Here is a 17,115-nt window from a genome sequence, read left to right as displayed (position 1 = left end):
CAGCCCCCGGCAGCGGTGGGGGCACCCAGGAAAGCCGGCGATGCCCAGAGCGGCTCCCGCCACCCTCTGCAGTCGCAGGGCAGAAGGGCTCCCTCGGCTGCGGCCGCCTCCGCCCGCCCCCCGCAAGGGCAGGATTTCCCCCCAGCCCTTCCCCAGCCCACCCTCCTGCTCCCCACCGGGGTGCACCCCACCTCACAGCCCCCACTGCGGCCCTGCACCCCCGAGAGCGTCCGCCCCACGAGATATGGGGCTCCAGCTTGACCTGACCCCCCAGGTTTGCCTTGCCAAACCATTTCCCCCAGTTCCTTAGGAAAAGCCCCGCTGCCTGCAGGTGTCCACGGGAGAAAACGGAAGCGGGGAGGAACCTTTTAATTTGTTTTCCCACTTAAAAATCCAAACAGGCTCCCGCAGCCTAAGCCAAGAGGTCTCGGCACTTGGAGAACATGCTGCGATTAGGTGTCACCTTTTAGAAATTATTATTCTTTGTTACTGGAAAAGGGAGGGGAAATATCTGTGTGCATGGCTGGGAACAGGGCGGAGAGCTGGGGCAGCGCAAGAAGCGGGATTTAATTTTCCCAGGAGCAACATTATTTTATATTTTAGCATCCAACAAAGTAGCCTGATGTGTTCCAAAGGCAAAACCAAACCGCACTCTGGAGGTACCCAGTTTACAAGCCCCGACACGACGGATCCTACCTGGCTGGGAGGGTCCAGCTGGATCTGGAGAAGGGCTGAGGATATCCAGGGATGGTGCCATCAGCTCCAAACCTCCCATCTGGCAGCTGGATTTGGATGAGGGGTTTGGGAGAACTTGTCCCAGGACAGTGCTGGGGCCCCAGAGCACGAACATCTCTTTCACATACATTTATTACTAAAAAAAAAAAATGGACCTGCATTATGGACGTGAACACCCATGAACACCAGCAGATGCATGCACACAGAGTGATAATTTGGGGGGGGAATCTGCTTGTCTTGTGCACGCAGCAGAGGATGAAGCAAGATGCAGCCGACTGGCACCCAGGAACCTGCCTTCTCCCCCCAGCTTTGCCACTGGGGCCCTAAATTCCAGTCAATCTGGAATAACTGTATCTACCAGCCTGGAGCAATCTTTTGCTACCTGCTAATGAAAGACTCTGTGAGAGGAAAGAATGAATTAACCACGTTTCACATATTTCTGGGTGCCAACAGCACCCACCTGCTCCTGTGCGAGCACATCCCTCGGCATCAGCCCAGCCGAGGAAGGCAGAGCGCATCCAGCGGGAGACGGAGCACTGAACCGTGGCTCGGTGGAGCCGAGCTGAAATCTCACCGCCGCGGCCAAGTAACCTTGGGGTGTCGGGCTGCAAAATAAAACCGAGGGTGGCAGCTTCTTTCCCAGAGTAACTGGAAGGGGAAAAGGCTGCACCGGGGATAGCAGCATCTTAGGCTCTGTATCCCTCCTAATCAACACCTGAATTAATGATCTCCCTCCCCTTACAGCTGTCAGGTGTTTGAAGGCTTGGCTTCCCACCCTCTCTGTGCTCTCCTGCTTCTCTCGAGTCTCTGCGTAAGCCGCTCTCCCTGACCTCCCGCTCGCTGCTGTCTCTCCCAGAGCATCTTGAATCTCAGGGCCGGGTTTTTTTCGGTCTTGGGCGCTCACATTCCTGACAGCGCTGCTTGACACGCGGCCGCTCCAGCTTTGCGAGAGCAATGTCGGGAGTTTATGGGGGCACGGGACCCTCCGGGCAGTGCTGTCACGCCGCCTCCCTCCTCCTCCTCCACGGCAGGAGAGGACCGAGCCCTTTCCCTTTGGCGACGAGCCTCCAAGACACCTGCCTGGCACCCTGCAAAAGCCCCCGGGCCCCCACGGCATGTGCCTCCTGCATGCGTGGACGCTTGTGGCGTGGCACCAGGGCCACGGCTCGCTGCAGAGCCCCCTTCCTCGCTGCTGCTGCCGGCGATGCTGCCAACAGCCAGCCCTCGCCCCCCTCCATCACACACCTGCACCTCAGGTCACCGCGACCTTTCTGCTTAAAAATATATTCCCCTTTCCAGGCTTTTTTTTTGTCTTTCTGGTCTCCTCCTAGCCTTCATTCTGCTGAGGTCGATAACGCCTTGTAAAAAAAAAAAAAAAAGAATTAAAAGCTCCCCAAAATAAAACGCGTTAACAGAAAGCTGCCTTGGCGGGCGGCGGGTGCCCGCCAGAGCCTCTCCCCGCCCCGTTGCCCCCCCTCCCGGCGCTCCGCATCCCGTGGTTCCCCGGCACCCCGGGCTGAGCCCACCTTCCCGGCGCGGGGTCCCGCTAGAGGGCAACAGAATCCCAGGAAAAACGCGGATCCGGGCTGAGCAGCGCAGGAGAAGGGGCCTGGCAGCGCCGCCGAGGCTTCACCCCTTCATCTGGCAGATAAATCACACCTGAAGAAAAAACCTCAGCTGCCCCCGGGCGGGATGAGCAGCGGGCGAGGGGCTGCGTCCTCCTGCCCCCAAACTCAGCCCCCGCTCGCCGCCACGGCAAGAACATCCCCCCCAGAGAGCCGGATCCCCTGGACGTGGTCAAAAAAAGAGGTTTTCCAAAGCTCTAGAAATAGGACAGGTGGGTAACATTTGATTTTTTTTTTTTAATTTTTTTTTTTAATTTGCACAATCTGAGAGTGTATTTTTACAGCAACTGGGGTGGCTGGATCATCGTGCTGGGAGCTGCACAAAGGAAGATGGAAAAGCCCCGTCACCCCTCTGTAATTCCACCCCAGGAGCGTCACCCCCACAGGACAATGAAGGAGCAGCAATTCTGGGCACCAGATATTCCTCTATTGGCAAAACCACGCAGAATAAACTTGCAAAATTCACTTTGGCACCCACCAGCTGGAGCTGCGGCTTCGGAGCAGCCGAGCAAAGCCGGAGCCAAAACCCCGGCACCAACTCACCCTGAGGCCGGGACGTCCCTGCCAACCCTGCCACCATCCTGGCCTGGGACCCCCCTGCGGAAAAAGCAGCAGGGACAAGGATTTTCTTTAGATACACTGAAGGCAGCACCCAGCCTTTCCATTACCTCCTCCCACCCCAATCCCATCCAATTTTACAGCACCGGGAACGTATTTGCCAGTGTTTAAAAGGAAACCTGTCCCTGAATGCTGGCTCAGGACTCACCTGGATGGTTTGATTTCTGCCGTCGAGGCCCCGTTTCCGCAGGGGAGGTGCAGGAGCCCCCTTTCCCTGAACGGGCCCCTCAGGTGGACCCTGTGGACTGGGACATGTCCTCGGGCTGGGCTGGGGGTCACATCCCCACCGCCGCCCCGGGAAGGTGGAAGCGCAGCCCCATGCTCACCACGCACGGGCTATTTAAGTAGCTCCGGGGGGAGCCATCGCAGCACAAGATGAGCCAGAGCAGCTCCTAAATCAGTCCTTCTTTATGCCACTCCAGTCCCCAGCTCCCTCCAAACACCAGGAAACCCAGAAAGTCACATTAAATCATTTTTATCCCTTATTCTTCCTCCTCATCCTGAGCCACCCTGACCTCAGCTCAGCCTCCCTGAGTTGCAAGGAGCCCAATTGGAGCCGCCGAGCTGCTCCCAAAAGCATCTCACCACCCAGAGCCAGCATGGGAATAGGTGGGATGCATCCAGGATGGCCAGGGGGGCGGCGTGGACCCGAGCCCACACCCCGGGAAGGCTGTGCAAGGGATGCAATGCTCGGAGTGATTGAAAAGCAGGTGATGGCACATGCATTTGGAAGTTTTATGAAGATCTTTTATCGAAATCACAGTAGTTAGAGACGTGCAGCCTATTAAAGGTACCCAGCATGCCGCTGGGGCCAGGACAGCATTAGTGCCGCCGTATATCCTCCAACACTGTGTTCCTCCTGGTTTTAGGAGGCCCCAGGGTCCTTCCTGCACCACTCTTGGATTAATATTCTGGAGTTTAATAGCCCTGGCTACCAGGAAGATTTTTTTGAGGGATTCATCACCCCTTTGCTCCCTTTGGCACAGCTCGGCCGGGGCAACCGGGCTCCTTGCCCTCCATTGGCATTAAGAGGTGTCTTGTCTTCCTGTGCCCCAAAATGCCACCTCTCCAGAGGAGCAAATGCCATCAACACCGAGCAGGTGGCTCAACAGCGAGTAAAAAGCGATTCAACCCCCACTTAACTCCCGTGGCATCTGTCCGGGATGGTGTTTCCAACCTGATTCAGATTGCCAGCAAACCCAGGAGGCAACAGGCAGCACCTTGGACGCAGGCAGCGGGCAGCAGCCCTCCCCCCCCCCCCCCCCCCGTTTGTCACCCACCTTCCCCCCCTCCCCGAAACCGCAAGAGAAGCCTCCCCGTCCAGATCCCAGCACCGCCACCGCAGTCAAAAGCTGGAGCCGTTTGCTGTGCAGATGGGAGTGCTAGCAGGGCGTTCGGCGAGCGCATCCTGCGTCTCACAACGCGCCCTTTCCCCCGTAGTTTGCTCATCTTTAGCATCGCTGCAAGACCTGGCTTTCCAAAGCAGCTCAGGAAAAGAGGGAACACAAAAAAGGATACAGGGAGGAAGGTGAAGTGATGAAAGAAGAGGAATCGTCACCCAGGGGTTGAGAAAATACCGGGTTTAATTCTAGTCCTGTCCCTGGCAGGTTAATTCTCGGTACTGCGAGATGGGAAAGGACAACTGTTGCCTTCAGTGGGACAAAACCCACCACAAGCAAATCTGTCTTTCCGTAACAGCAAACCAGTGGCTTCTGATCCCTTTCTAAGCGCAGTGCTGCCTGCCGTCGCTTTACTTCTGGGCTCGTATAAAAATCAAACTGCCTGGCTTGGGGGAACAGGATCCGCATTTCCTTGTTCCTTTTACCATTTCCCAAGTCGAGGAGGGGCAGAGCCCCGACACGGCTCCCATTCGCCACCCCCCGGCTCTGCCATGCAGAGGGAAGGGGAGAACACCATTGCCCAGACTAACACGCGCATGTCCATAAACACAAAATCACAAATAAATTCAAAATAAACTCCCTGCCCAGCCTGTACCTCTTGCAAAGGAGACGCCGGACCCTCCAGGGAGGAGGGAAATGCTCCACATCCATTTTGAGGAGGTAGAAGGGGCCACACACAGACCCCAAAACCAAAAGACACAATTACAATTCTATTTTGCACGATTTTAAGGTGGGGGGGAAAGGAGACTGCACGGCCGCGCGGTGGGGGAGGAATCGGCGCTGCAGCAGCCGGTATTGGAGAAACAAAACCAAAACCTGCCCGATAAATCCAGGCCCAAAGAGTCTCCCCTCGCCTTGTCCACCACCTCCCGACGGGCAGAGCCGCTCGGCCCCGTAGGATGCCCCCCTTCCCCATACCCACAGCCTTCATGGGGGGGAGCTGGTGGCAGAAGCAGCCTTTTGCCTTTTCCTGCTGGTGGGACTGGGGGGAACCGGGTGGGGAAGAGCCGAGCGCCGGGGCAGAGGGTAATGCCCCAGTCCTGCCTGTTCCCCTGCTGCGGGATAAAGCGGTTTCCGAGGACAGGGGCAGTGACCCCGGTGTGTCCCCCCGCCTGTCCCCTCCCCAGCTGGCTCCCCTTGTGCCCGTTCTCCGGCACCATCCCGGGATGCTCCTCTCCGGGGAGCGATGGGGACGCCTTTGCACGACGGCTCCCCACCCCCCTCCTTGGGTGCCCCCACACCCCCTGCCAGAGCCCGCTGAGCCCCCCAGGGTCCCCCCATCCCCGGGGAACCCCCCCTCACCCCGCGGGCCGGTTTTCCTGGGCTGCGGGCAGCAAAGGGTTACAGCCGGCGGTGCCGCTCGGCCCCCAGCACCTGGCAGGGGAGGGAGCGAGGAGGGATGGAGCGGAGTTTCATCGAGTCTCCAACACGGCAGCGAGGAGCAGGCAGGGAGCAGGCAGGGGGAGCAGGCAGGGGGAGCAGGCAGGGGGAGCAGGCAGGGGGAGCAGGCGGGGAGCAGGCAGGGGGAGCAGGCAGGGGGAGCAGGCAGGGGGAGCAGGCGGGGAGCAGGCAGGGGGAGCAGGCAGGGAGCAGGCAGGGGGAGCAGGCAGGGAGCAGGCAGGGAGCAGGCAGGGAGCAGGCAGCAGGTGAAGCCGCCTCCTGGTCCGGCACAGCCGGGTGGGAGCTACCGGAGCCACCATGGGCCGGGGGGGAGCCCTAGGAACCGGCTTATAAAGGGGGACACCCCCTTCCCTTCGCTGACGTCCCTCGCTTAAAAAGACGGGAGGGAAAGGGAAGAAAAAAAAAAAGGCAAGGCAAAGCCCACCCAAACCCTCTCCGAATCCCCGGCACGGCGAAGGCGGGCGGCACCGGCTGGAAAATGCATCTCCCTCGGAGCTGCGTCGTCCTCCTCATCCAGGGGAGCATCTCTCTGCTGGTGAGCGCCGGGGATGGGGAAGGGCGGGCTGGGGGGTCGCGTAGCCAAAGGGACAGTGGGGGCTGACGGCCAGGACCGTTTCCCCCACCAATTTACCCCCCCCCCCCAAATCCTTCCCCACCCCCCCGCGGAAAAACAAGCGTCCCAAAACTTCTGTTATTTTGCAGTGGGCAGCGGGGGCTCGCAGGCAGGGCTGGTGCTAAAGGTACCCTAAAAATCTGCAGCCCCCCCTCCCCGGCAGGAGAGTCCTGGCAGCGCTGCTGGGGGCAGCTCCCCCGCACCCCCGGCTGGGGCAGAGCCCCGGCACAGCCCCGCAGGCCGACCCCCGCCTCGGCTCCCCTCCCCGCCAGGTGAGCCCCCGGCACCCCGGGGACCCGGCAGCCCAGCACCGAGGGCGACGGGGCTGCAGCATCCGCCTCCCGCCCGGGCACCCTCCCAGCCCGCTGGGTGCCCACAGCCTGGCTGCCAGGCAGCCCCCCCAGCCCCCATCGGTGCTTATTTTGGGGTCCACAGCCCGCCTCTGCGGTTACTTTGGGGTCCGGGGCTGGTTGCAGGCAGAGCCCGTGTGCCGGCAGGAGGAGAGTTTGCAGCGGAGCCCGTCCGTGGCTGCCAAAGGGCATCTCCCAGGGGTCAGATCTCACCTCTGTGCTCTGCTGTCCCTCGTGCTGCCCCGCTGCTCCCAGCTCCCTCTCGCCACCCGACACAGTTTGGAGGTCAGAAGAGGGGTCCGTGGGCCGTGCTGTCAGCAGCGAAACCCATGCGAAGGCCGGGAGGTGGGCATCCCCCCCATAGCACCCTCTCCCCAGCATCTGCAGAGATGCCCTGGGTGCAAGTGCTCTGCCCTGAGAGGTGCCGATGCCAAGCTGCACCGTCAGTGAGCAAAACGCACCCGTCCCGGCTCCTTCCACCCATTCCCTGAGCAGCCATGAGAACAAGAGCAGGGAAAAATTGCTTGTCAGAAGGGAAACGCGGAATACAGAGAGAAGTAGCAAGGAACGGCAAGAGAAAAGGGAAATAAGGAAAGCAAGGGTGGGAAAGAGGATGGCTGGGTCATGTCTGGAGAAGTGGGGTGACTCTGGAGAGTGAGACTGGGCAAGGGAGGGCACCCATCACCCATCTCTCACCCTCCACTATCGCTGTGTTCAGGTGATCTGTGGCCAAGAAGAACCAGGGACAGGCGCAGAGCAACGTGAACCCAAGACCCAGGAGAGAGCTCAAGTGCAGAAGACGAGAGGGCTGCTCTCTCCAAAGTCCCTGTTAACTCCAACCTTACTGCAGAACATGACCCTCCTGGAGCTGGTGAGCAGCTCGCAGGAGTTATGGGATATCCTGGACAACCTGTCCGAGCAGGACCACGCTCCACACCCCAGAGGACAGAGGGATTTGGGGCCACCTTCAGGCAAGCTTAAAAAAATTTTTGGCTGGGGAGATTTCTATTCCAACATCAAGACAGTGAAGTTGAACCTCCTGATCACCGGGAAGGTGGTTGATCACGGCAACGGCACAGTCAACGTCTTCTTCCGACACAACTCAACTGGGCAAGGGAACATCTCCGTCAGCCTCGTCCCCCCCACCAAGGCAGTGGAGTTCGACCTGGAGCAACAGATCTTCATCGAGGCCAAAGAATCCAAAATCTTCAACTGCCGCGTGGAGTACGAGAAAGTGGATCGTGCCAAGAAGACCACGCTCTGCACTTATGATCCCTCTAAGACCTGCTACCACGAGCACACCCAAAGTCACGTCTCCTGGGTCTGCTCGAAGCCCTTCAAAGTCATCTGCATCTACATCACCTTCTACAGCATAGACTACAGGCTGGTGCAGAAAGTGTGTCCTGACTACAACTACCACAGCGACGTACCCTACTACCCCTCGGGATGACGAGCTCTGCCCATCGCAGGATGCCCCGGTGACGAGCGGGTGCTGGGGGGGCGGGGGGGAGGGACGGGGACGGTTTTGTAAGCGGGGGCGGGAGCGCGGCGGTCCCTAGAAACCAGAAGCAAGGAAGGAAGAGGAGGATTATTCCATTTTCCCCAAAAGCTCCGATGTCAAGAGGAGGAATTGTAGGCTATGGGGTACCAGCATCGCTAAACCTGGCCTGGATCCGTGGTCTTTGGAGACTGGTACGAGGAGGCAGGGTCTGAATCTGGGATCCAGAAAACAGGACACAAAGCCACAACCAGGACTGGGGTTTCTCAGCGCAATAATGGCTTTGCCTGGATCTGGGCCACATGGTCCAAAAAGGTTGGTGACCCGGCAAAGAGGGCTCCAGAAGCAGGATTACACAGCCTGGAGCCCGGGGAAGACCACGGGGTGGGCGGAAAAAGGCACCTGATGCCCTCCATGGGCATAAGAGTCCATGGGCAGCCACATCGCCTCCCCCGCGTCCAAGTTCTGCAGCGGTGGGAGCTGGAGCTGGGTTTTCCCACTTCGGGAAGCAAAGGGCTACCGGGACGGAAAGGGGGAGCCGGGATGGGTGGGAGGGACCTTCCCGGGGTAGTCACCCCACCACGGCTCACACCGGGCACGGGGGGTTTTGGGGACTTGAAACTGTGGATCCGCAGGTAGAGAAATCCTGGTGGAATCTGTCCAATCTGCTGACACAATATATGATTCATGTGTTTCCCCTGACACGCTGTGATTCATGCGTTTCCCCTCCATCTCCTCCGTGCTTCGTCGCACTGCCGGCTCCCCGGCGCCCGCCCCCCCCAGCCGCATTCAGCTCCGAGCGCTGCCGTTCCTCGGTGCAAAGGTGCGTGCCCATGTCCGTACATGTGTGTGAAGTGCAGCTCTGACTGTAGCATTCAATTTACTTTGAAGGGAAAAAAACCCAAGCAAACCTAAAACCAAACCAAAACCACAACAATGCTGTCCTTGGGAGAGAGAATAAAAGTTCTCACGGTGGCACTGGGGCAGGTCAAGTGTTTTTACTGGGAACACGCTCAGTCTCCTCGGGGGAGAAGGGAAACAAACTGGTCGTGGATGAGGCACAGGGCACCGCCTCGCCCCGGGCCCGAATTTGGCTCCGTTCAGACGCATCCGAACTTGAACCTTCTAATAAGCGGGTGGGGGGTCCAGGTTTGGGGTCTGCCGGGACTCGGACTTTCGCCCAGACACGCAGTTGCTATTAGAGTCACAGAACCACAGAATTGCTTGGGTTGGAGGGGACCTTTCCGATCATCGAGTCCAACCATCGACCCAACTCTGGCAAAAGCCATCACTAACCACGTCCCTCAGTACCGTGTCTGCCCGGCTTTTAAATCCCTCCAGGGATGGTGCCTCCACCACTGCCCTGGCAGCCTCTTCCAATGCTTGCTGACCCTTTCAGTGTAAAATTTTTTCCTCATACCCATCCTAAACCTCCCCTGGGGCAACTTGAGGCCGTTTCCTCTTGTCCCATCGCCTGTTCCTTGGGAGAAGAGCCCGACCCCCCCTGGCTGCCCCCTCCTCTGTAGAGAGCGAGAAGGTCTCCCCTCAGCCTCCTCCAGGCTGAACCCCCCCAGCTCCCTCAGCCGCTCCTCACAAGACTCCTGCTCCAGACCCCTCACCAGCTCCATTGATGGGCTCATTCTGCACCACCGAGGGGTATTCCCAACCTCCTCCCCTTCCCCACGCATCCAAACTTTAAGCTCCCGCTTATGCCAACACATTCCCTCCTAAAGAAAACCCCCAAACCCCAGCTTTCCACCCCCAGCCCTCCATTTTGCCCCAAAATTCCCCGTATCCAGAGCACCAGGGCAGCTCCAAAAGCCCCCTCACACCACCACCCCCCGGCAGCGTTACCAGGCGGGTGTTGCCACCAGAGCGGGTTTTGTGCTTCCGCTTCCACAAGCCAAATTCCTTCCCTGCAGCCTGGGGGGAGGTTTTGCCGGCTGCTGGCGAAGTTTCATTACGTGCACTTTTACATCTAGACAGAGGCCAGTTCCAAAACACATCGAGCAAAGAAAGCCTTTTAGCGCAATAATCAATGAGAAGACTTTTACTCCCAGAACAGAAAGTTTAAAATGCTTTGAGAGCCCGGTTGCAGAAAATAACAGGAGCAATATTTGATATTTGGGGGGGGAGGGGGGGGAATCCTACCACGAGCTCTCTCACAAACGTTCGCTCCCCAAGGGTTCACGCTTGCTTTAAGGGAAGAGCACAAAAAGACTCTGCCGGCGCTGACAAACCAAACAAAACCCCCGCACACAAAAGTTGCTCATTTGGAGAAATTTCAGACAATTGCCATTGGAAGAAACAGAGCAGACAGCGGGCGCAGGGAACCAGGCTCAAAGGATGCACCATTGTCAAAAGTGATGTGGCAGCCGCAGTTACTAGGAGACCAGGACGGGCCATTATTCGGGCTCGGGAGAAGAGGATTCCTGCTAGCGGAGTCACAACCTGCGCTCAGAAAAAAAAGGGAGGATTTTGCTGAGCTGGAGGGCAAACAATACAAGAGAAAAGAAATGCCCACACCCTGAATCCTCCTGCCCTTAACCCCCGCCCCCGGCACCCCCGCTGGCATGAGGTGCAAGGGGGAGCCTTCGCACGGGCTCCATCGGGAAAATTTCCCTCGTTAGAGACCGAGTCAAGGTGTACTTGGACGGGTTTGGTCTACAGCTCCCGAACATTCGCTCTGTGGGGTGTTGCTCGCGCTGTGTTGGGTGGTGGAGGTTGCCCACGGAGCTGGAGCCGTTTCTGCTTCTTGAGCGGAGGAGTTCAATCCCTGCGACTGCCTCCGCTGCAATATTACACAGGGAAACGAGGTTTAATTCCTTTCCCCATTAGTAGATGGACATAAAACAGATTTGGGGGTGGGGGGAGCTGAAATTTATCCAAATGAAATTCCACGGGTCGCAAACTTCATTACAAATGAAGCGGCGCGTAATGACTGCGGAAAGCAGACTTCAAAAATCCACCGCGACACCAGGGTTCAGCGAAGTGCCACAGAAGTGTTCGCAGGCATTTCTGCAATTAGAGCCTATCTCCATTTATAAAATGCAGCCCCTTATCATCTCCGATAACTGGGTGGACGGCCGATCTCTTTGTCTCCAAAGCAGGAAAAGCCCTGATGGGAACTACTTACCGCTGTCATCTACAACTACAGAGTGAACCTTCTCCATCTCCAGTAATTAGCTCTCTTTAGTTTGTTAATACTTTTTCCTCTTCCCCACAAAATTCTCCTAATTTAAATTTCATGAGTCTCCCAGCCCAGCTAACCTGCACTTCTGCACATTTAGGAACTGGCTTCCAGAAGGCTCCGCCCTCCCACCAAAGTCAGTCCGCAGCCCCCGGCCACTAATTGCACTCATTAGAGCTGGTGGGGACCAGTCGATCCCCGTTCCCCAGCACTGGGACGCGTCAGAAAAAAGCCAACCCAGGATGGATCTGCTGCAGGGACACAACCGCCCCGGCTCCCCCCAGCCCCGACCCCGCTCTCCATCCCGGGGTGGTGGCTCCCGTCGCTTCTGCCTCCTCCGGCTGTAAGGAGCCACGGATGAGACTTCCACCTTCTTCTTTAAAATGCTGTTTCAGATTTGAGTAAGTCTTAACTCTGTTAATTTTGCCCTAGAGCGTAAAAAAATAACTCAGATTAATCAACCTCAAATAAACCTAAATCCGTCTCTCTGTGGGGCTCTGGGACTTCTTCTCCCTTCGTCATCTTCCAGCCAATCAGACGCTGTTTTTCTACCGTTTCCTATTTACCATACCCAAAAACCCAGCAGTGGCCGCAGATTCAAATGAGACTCTGATGGCCAGCTATCACCTCCAAAATGTGCTAATGCATTACGCCAGGGCTTCGGGAAGGTACAAGTCTCACAGGAAGGTACGACTGAACGCCAGGATGGCACGACCGGACCCTTCTCACCGCTACGACAGCTTCAAGGCATCAATTTTCCTCAACTCAGGGATCAGGCAGGGTTTTTTTTTTCCAAACATAAACATTTTTAGCGGGTTCCAACCAGATGCCAAGATCTCGATCAAGAAGGAAGTTTGCTCGTGAAAAGCTTCAGTACAAACTCATGAGCAACAAAAGGTTATTGTCCCAAGAGCCCTACTTGACGTGAGAACTTCTTAACACTGCGGAGCTGCCAGGCTTTGAGATTTTCACCAGAATTTGGCAATATTTGGAGGAGTTCCCAGAGCGGTGTCTCTTAGAGCCACTTGGTGACTCAAGAACTTCAGCTTCCAGAAAAACAATTGGCTTCATCACAAAAAACAAACAAACCAACCAAAACCAAGGAAAGGGGATTTCTAGAGGCTCAGATGTCACAATACTAACGGAAACCTCACTTTGTGCTAGATTTCATGATTCCTACACCAAGCTCGCTTTATGGTCCAGCTCAGGTTTTACTTTACCAAGTTTTTAGGCTGGCGATACCAAAGTTCCTGCAGGCGGGTGAGTGTATAACGCGCTGCTTGGAGGGCATTGGGAGCTCAAAGCAACTACATTTCTGTCGCTCCCGGTTTTTGTGCCCCCCCCCGTGCTCGAGCGCGGCTCCCCGGGGCTCCGGCGACGTCGGGGCTCCCGTAACATCCCTTATCGGGACGCGCCCGGCCCTTTTGTTCCTAAACCAAAGTGCCGAGGTTCAGCCCCGCGGAGGGAACCCTGCCCTACGTGCCTTCCCAACACAAAGAAACACGTTTTACGGTTTCATGCCCAAACTATCAAACGGCTAATAGAGCCCTTGCGAGGGCCGCCGTGTACGCGCAATGCTGCATCTTTACAGAGATTATTAGACTTTAATGAGGTCCAGTGAGTCAGCCAAGCCTTTATGCTTGTAGTCCCCCCATTTCAATAGCCATAGGTAGCTCCTGGATGCATTAACGTTGCCGGTTCTCCTGCTCCTCCGGGTGCGTAAAAGCAACTTTGGATCAGATTTTGTTGCTGTGGCTGGTGCCAGGCCAGCGTCATGCTGAGCACAGAGAGGCAGCTCGTGCCCGGGGTCTCAGGGGGTCCGGCGGCAGAGCGGGGGCGGCATAGGTGCCTGGGGTCCCCCTCCAGCCCCCCGCATCCCCGGGGGTGTCAGACTTAAATTCTGCGCCTTTCGAGTCCTCTTGAAGTCTCTCTCTGCATCTTCTTTCCTTCGCTAAGGGAAGAGTCGCTCCCCTTCGCAGAGCACGTCCGGTGGTGCCAACGCAAGCTGTGCTAAGGACAGACATCGCGCTTCTCCAAGCGGGTTTGAGAGTCTTAATTCCCGGGCATAAATCCTGGTCGTGCTATTGGCTTTTTCTGATAAACTTAACCAAGTTATTCCAGGCCTTTGTCTAGTCTGCCTTATCTCCCTTATAAAGATTATACTCATTTGCCTTCTGGGGATGGCGTGAGACTGCACCATCCTCAAGCGCTCTGGAAATCCTCCGCTGAAAGGGGAGGCAAGCAGAAATGATTATTCATGAAATCCCCAGTGTTATGACTTGTTATTACACGCAGTAGACTAAAAATGCAAGTGGGCTGAACGCATCATGTATTTGATCTAAGAATTATTACAGTTTTGCCAATTAGACCCAGAACCCAAATACAACCGCTTCCCTCCTCCTCCTCCCGCTCCCCTGCCAGAGCTTAGCACCAGCTGCCGTTTCATAAACACCACCGTTTCCCCATCTTCCTGCGCTTTCAACAAACTCCAAAAGCAGCAGGTCTCTGATTGTTTTCCCTCCAATTAATGGCAGAGTGCACTGCTCTCCCAGAAAGAAGCTGCAACGTCGCACATCGCAACACGACAACCGCTCGCCCATCGGCGGCTTCTTCTCGCCCGAGAGGGAGCGGTGACGAGGGGGTGGGTGAGAAAAACGCCCCTTGGCATCCCCCCCACCTAAATCCTCACCTACCTGAGAGCATCCGGCCCCGGTGCGGCCGGAGGGACGGGGCTCGAGGGTTGAGCACTCGGGCTGCCTCGCACCCGTGGCAGGAGGGCAGCCAGCCAAGCGCCGGAGGAATAGGGCAATCTGCTCCCTTCGGGGAGCTGGGCTCGTACACGCTGTTCTGCAGAACAAGGCCTGAACCTCCTGGTGGGAAGGAAGGATTTACTTTTGCCTGAGAGGTTTCCAGACCTACCAGAGCACCCATCTGTTGCCCAAATGTCTTGTTTCCCTAAAGGCTTGTGCCCAAAGAGGAGGAGGGAGACGTGTTGCAGTAACCCCTTCTCCTCCAGTCCCCCCGGAGGCCACCGCTCACGGCGTGGTTTGCTCTTTGCCGTGCCGGAGCATCTCTGTCACCATCCAGACGGCGCTGAGGGTTTCCCCTCGTCTCTTGTTAGATTGCAAACAAAGAGCAGAGCACAAGAACAGTGATTTTTTTTTTTGTTTTTTAAGCAGAAATATTCCCATTTAAGTGCTGTACGGATAATTCAGGCTTACTTGGGTTGCACAAAATTATCCAAGAGTGTTGGGGTGCGAGGGTGTCTGCAGTCGCAGCTCTCGCTGCGTGTGTGTGCACAGGAGCAGGGTTGAATTCGCATTTTTTTGCCCCAAAGGGCCCTTCCCCGTGCCCCCGGGGACGGGCGGAGCTGGGCCGGTTGGTGTCACAGCCCTGAGCCCTCCCCGCCAGCAGAGTCGGGGATGAACCAGCACCGAAGGCTGCGGGGAAGATCCGGGCAAGACGGAGCCGAGCAGGTCGTGGGGGAGAACAGCGTCTGTCTGATGCTCACGCACAGACGGCCCCAAAGACCTGAACAAAGCGGACGGGGGGAGGAAGAGATTTTAGGGGAACGTTGGTCCAAACCCACTCGGACGCGGTTCACAGTGGAGCTGCTTGAGCCACCTCTGTGTGTCCATCCCCGTCCTCTCCCTTCAGGACGAAGGGCACGCCGCTGCAGCGCTCACGCGGCTTTGTGAACCACCTGCTTTCTAAATAGATAAATGAATAAATAAATAAATAAAAATATTAAAATAAACTGAACAAACACACCAAAACCCACCCAGGCACAAAGCGAACCCTAACAAAACCGCCTCCAAGGCCAGCCCTCGCCTCCTGCCAAGCCTTTCAGCGAGCCTCGGCGGCTCCGGCTCCAGCTGAACCGGCATCTGGCTGCTCTGTGACGGCCCGCGCGGCTCTGCCTGTGTCTGCGGGAGGTGGCCACGTCCCCCGGGACCAGCGGCCACCTCGCCTGGCGCGCCGGTCCGTGGCATCAAGCACGCTGTCAGCGCGCGACAGATTGTTACGGCGGCATCCACGGGCGCTTCAGCAGGTGAAGCGGCGAAATAAAAGGCGAGGGGGAAGTCACGGGGGATGGAAAACGCAAAAGAGAACGAGAATTCAGACCTGAAAAAAAAACCAAGGCAAGGCTGTCAAGAGGCAGCAAGGGGAGGACAGGAATGGAAAACTTGTCCAGCTCTTTCAAATCCCACCAGACCCTAACTCCTCTGCAGAGAATTCCCAACTCAAACCGCTTCAAACCCCACACCTGCTTGCACTAAAAAATATGCTAAATAATTCAGTTTTCACTCGTGTTGCTCTCGAGCTGCAGAATCCTCCCGGCTCCTGTAGCTTCGTGCGGTATTTTAGGGGGAAGGCAGAAGGCGGCCGGGATGGAGGGGGGGAGGTCGGCCCATGCTCCCCCCAGGCTCTGGGACGGCAGAGCTCTGGCTTCTGGTGCCGCTGCTCTTCGCGGTGCGGAGCCCGTGTCAGCGCGGCGGCTGCGACACACGGGGAATAGAGCTGTGCCACGTACAGGATAAAGGCAGGGAGAAGGGAGGGCTGGTGTGTTTTTCCACCTGCCAGGCTTTTCTGATCTGTGGCAGATGTCTCTCCGCTTTCAAACTGCATCAAGAAGCGCCCGCTTTCATCTAGCCTCCTCATTGGGAAATTTTCCCATAAGGGGGGAAAAAAATTATCTGCTGCCATCTAACTCAAAGCAGCGCGCTGTCAAGGACGCACGCCTCCATCTTTGGCACATGTCTCTAGGACTTTATCCAAAATCGGTGGCTCTCCCACTCCCCCCCCTTCTCCCAATCCTTCTGGAAGACCCCCGGCCTCACGCCTGCTCTGGTCCCCCCCACAGCACCGGGAAGACCATGGGGTGGTCCCCGATGGCATGTGCTCCTCCTGAAATCTCCCCATGCACTCAACAGGGACACACACGACCTCCTACACTACCTCCCAAGCCCTACGTCAAGGAAAACTCCTTGACAAGCAGCAAAAAATCCAGTCGTCTTGCTCCAAAGCAGACCAGGGGGCAACGGATGCCCAGGAGCAAGTTGCCACGGGTGGGATGCAGCTGGCTCCGTCGCTGCCGTCACCCTCCGCAGTCACCTACTGCCTCTGCCCACCGCCGTGTCACGGCTCCGTCCCGACCACGCGCCCCGGGGACACGCTCTCATCACTGCGGACACAGACTCGTGCCCCGGTTGCAAAGAGGCACCTACACCCATGCGCAGGTTTTTCCTCCAGAATTTTAAAGCATCCCAACGCAGCTTCATGAGAGTGAAGCTACTGGCAGAAACACAGAAAGACAATTATAAACTAAACGAGAATTTCAGCAGGTTCCTTGGCTGAAACCGTCCCCTGGGAAGGAGCCTGTTCAGTGCCACGGGCACAGCAGCCCAAATTAAAGGGAAATCCTTAACTTCAGGCACAGGGGCTCTTACGTTTTACGAGTTGTTCATAAAACTACAATCGAACAACAAAACCAGCGAAGACACGGCATCTAAACGGAGATTCCTCCATGGACTCTACGCACGCATGTGGGACTGATGGTTAAATAACGGAGCGAAGACAGCCCGCGGTGGAGCAGCCCAGGAGCCCCCTGTGCCTGCAAATCAGTTTGAGGATACGCTGGCGCTTTATAAACCTTTGGCAACTGTAGCCTGAAGACGCCAATTT

General features: G+C 57.0%; 1 protein-coding gene and 1 long non-coding RNA gene across 2 annotated transcripts in view; one reads left to right on the top strand and one right to left on the bottom strand.

Moving 5' to 3' along the window:
- Positions 1-3,990, bottom strand: part of LOC134524617 (uncharacterized) — a 32,995-nt gene extending 29,005 nt beyond the window's left edge. Inside the window, exons 1-3 of the long non-coding RNA XR_010073608.1 lie at positions 2,262-3,990; positions 1,981-2,093; positions 697-871 (exon numbers count right to left, since the gene is read on the bottom strand). This is a non-coding gene — a long non-coding RNA (uncharacterized LOC134524617). The remainder of the gene's footprint in view (positions 1-696; positions 872-1,980; positions 2,094-2,261) is intronic.
- A 1,967-nt stretch (positions 3,991-5,957) lies between these two features.
- On the top strand, positions 5,958-9,215 carry NXPH3 (neurexophilin 3). Its single transcript, XM_063354789.1, has 2 exons — positions 5,958-6,314; positions 7,461-9,215. Exons 1-2 carry the CDS (start codon positions 6,258-6,260, stop codon positions 8,190-8,192), a joined length of 789 nt encoding a protein of 262 aa, XP_063210859.1. The 5' UTR covers positions 5,958-6,257; the 3' UTR covers positions 8,193-9,215.
- The last annotated feature ends 7,900 nt before the right edge of the window (positions 9,216-17,115 follow it).

Source organism: Chroicocephalus ridibundus, chromosome 17 (genome assembly GCF_963924245.1).
Source record: "Chroicocephalus ridibundus chromosome 17, bChrRid1.1, whole genome shotgun sequence".
NCBI classification, from domain to species: domain Eukaryota; kingdom Metazoa; phylum Chordata; class Aves; order Charadriiformes; family Laridae; genus Chroicocephalus; species Chroicocephalus ridibundus.
The sequence above is the reverse complement of the archived record's forward strand: the minus strand, read 5'-3'. Positions and strand labels throughout refer to the sequence as shown.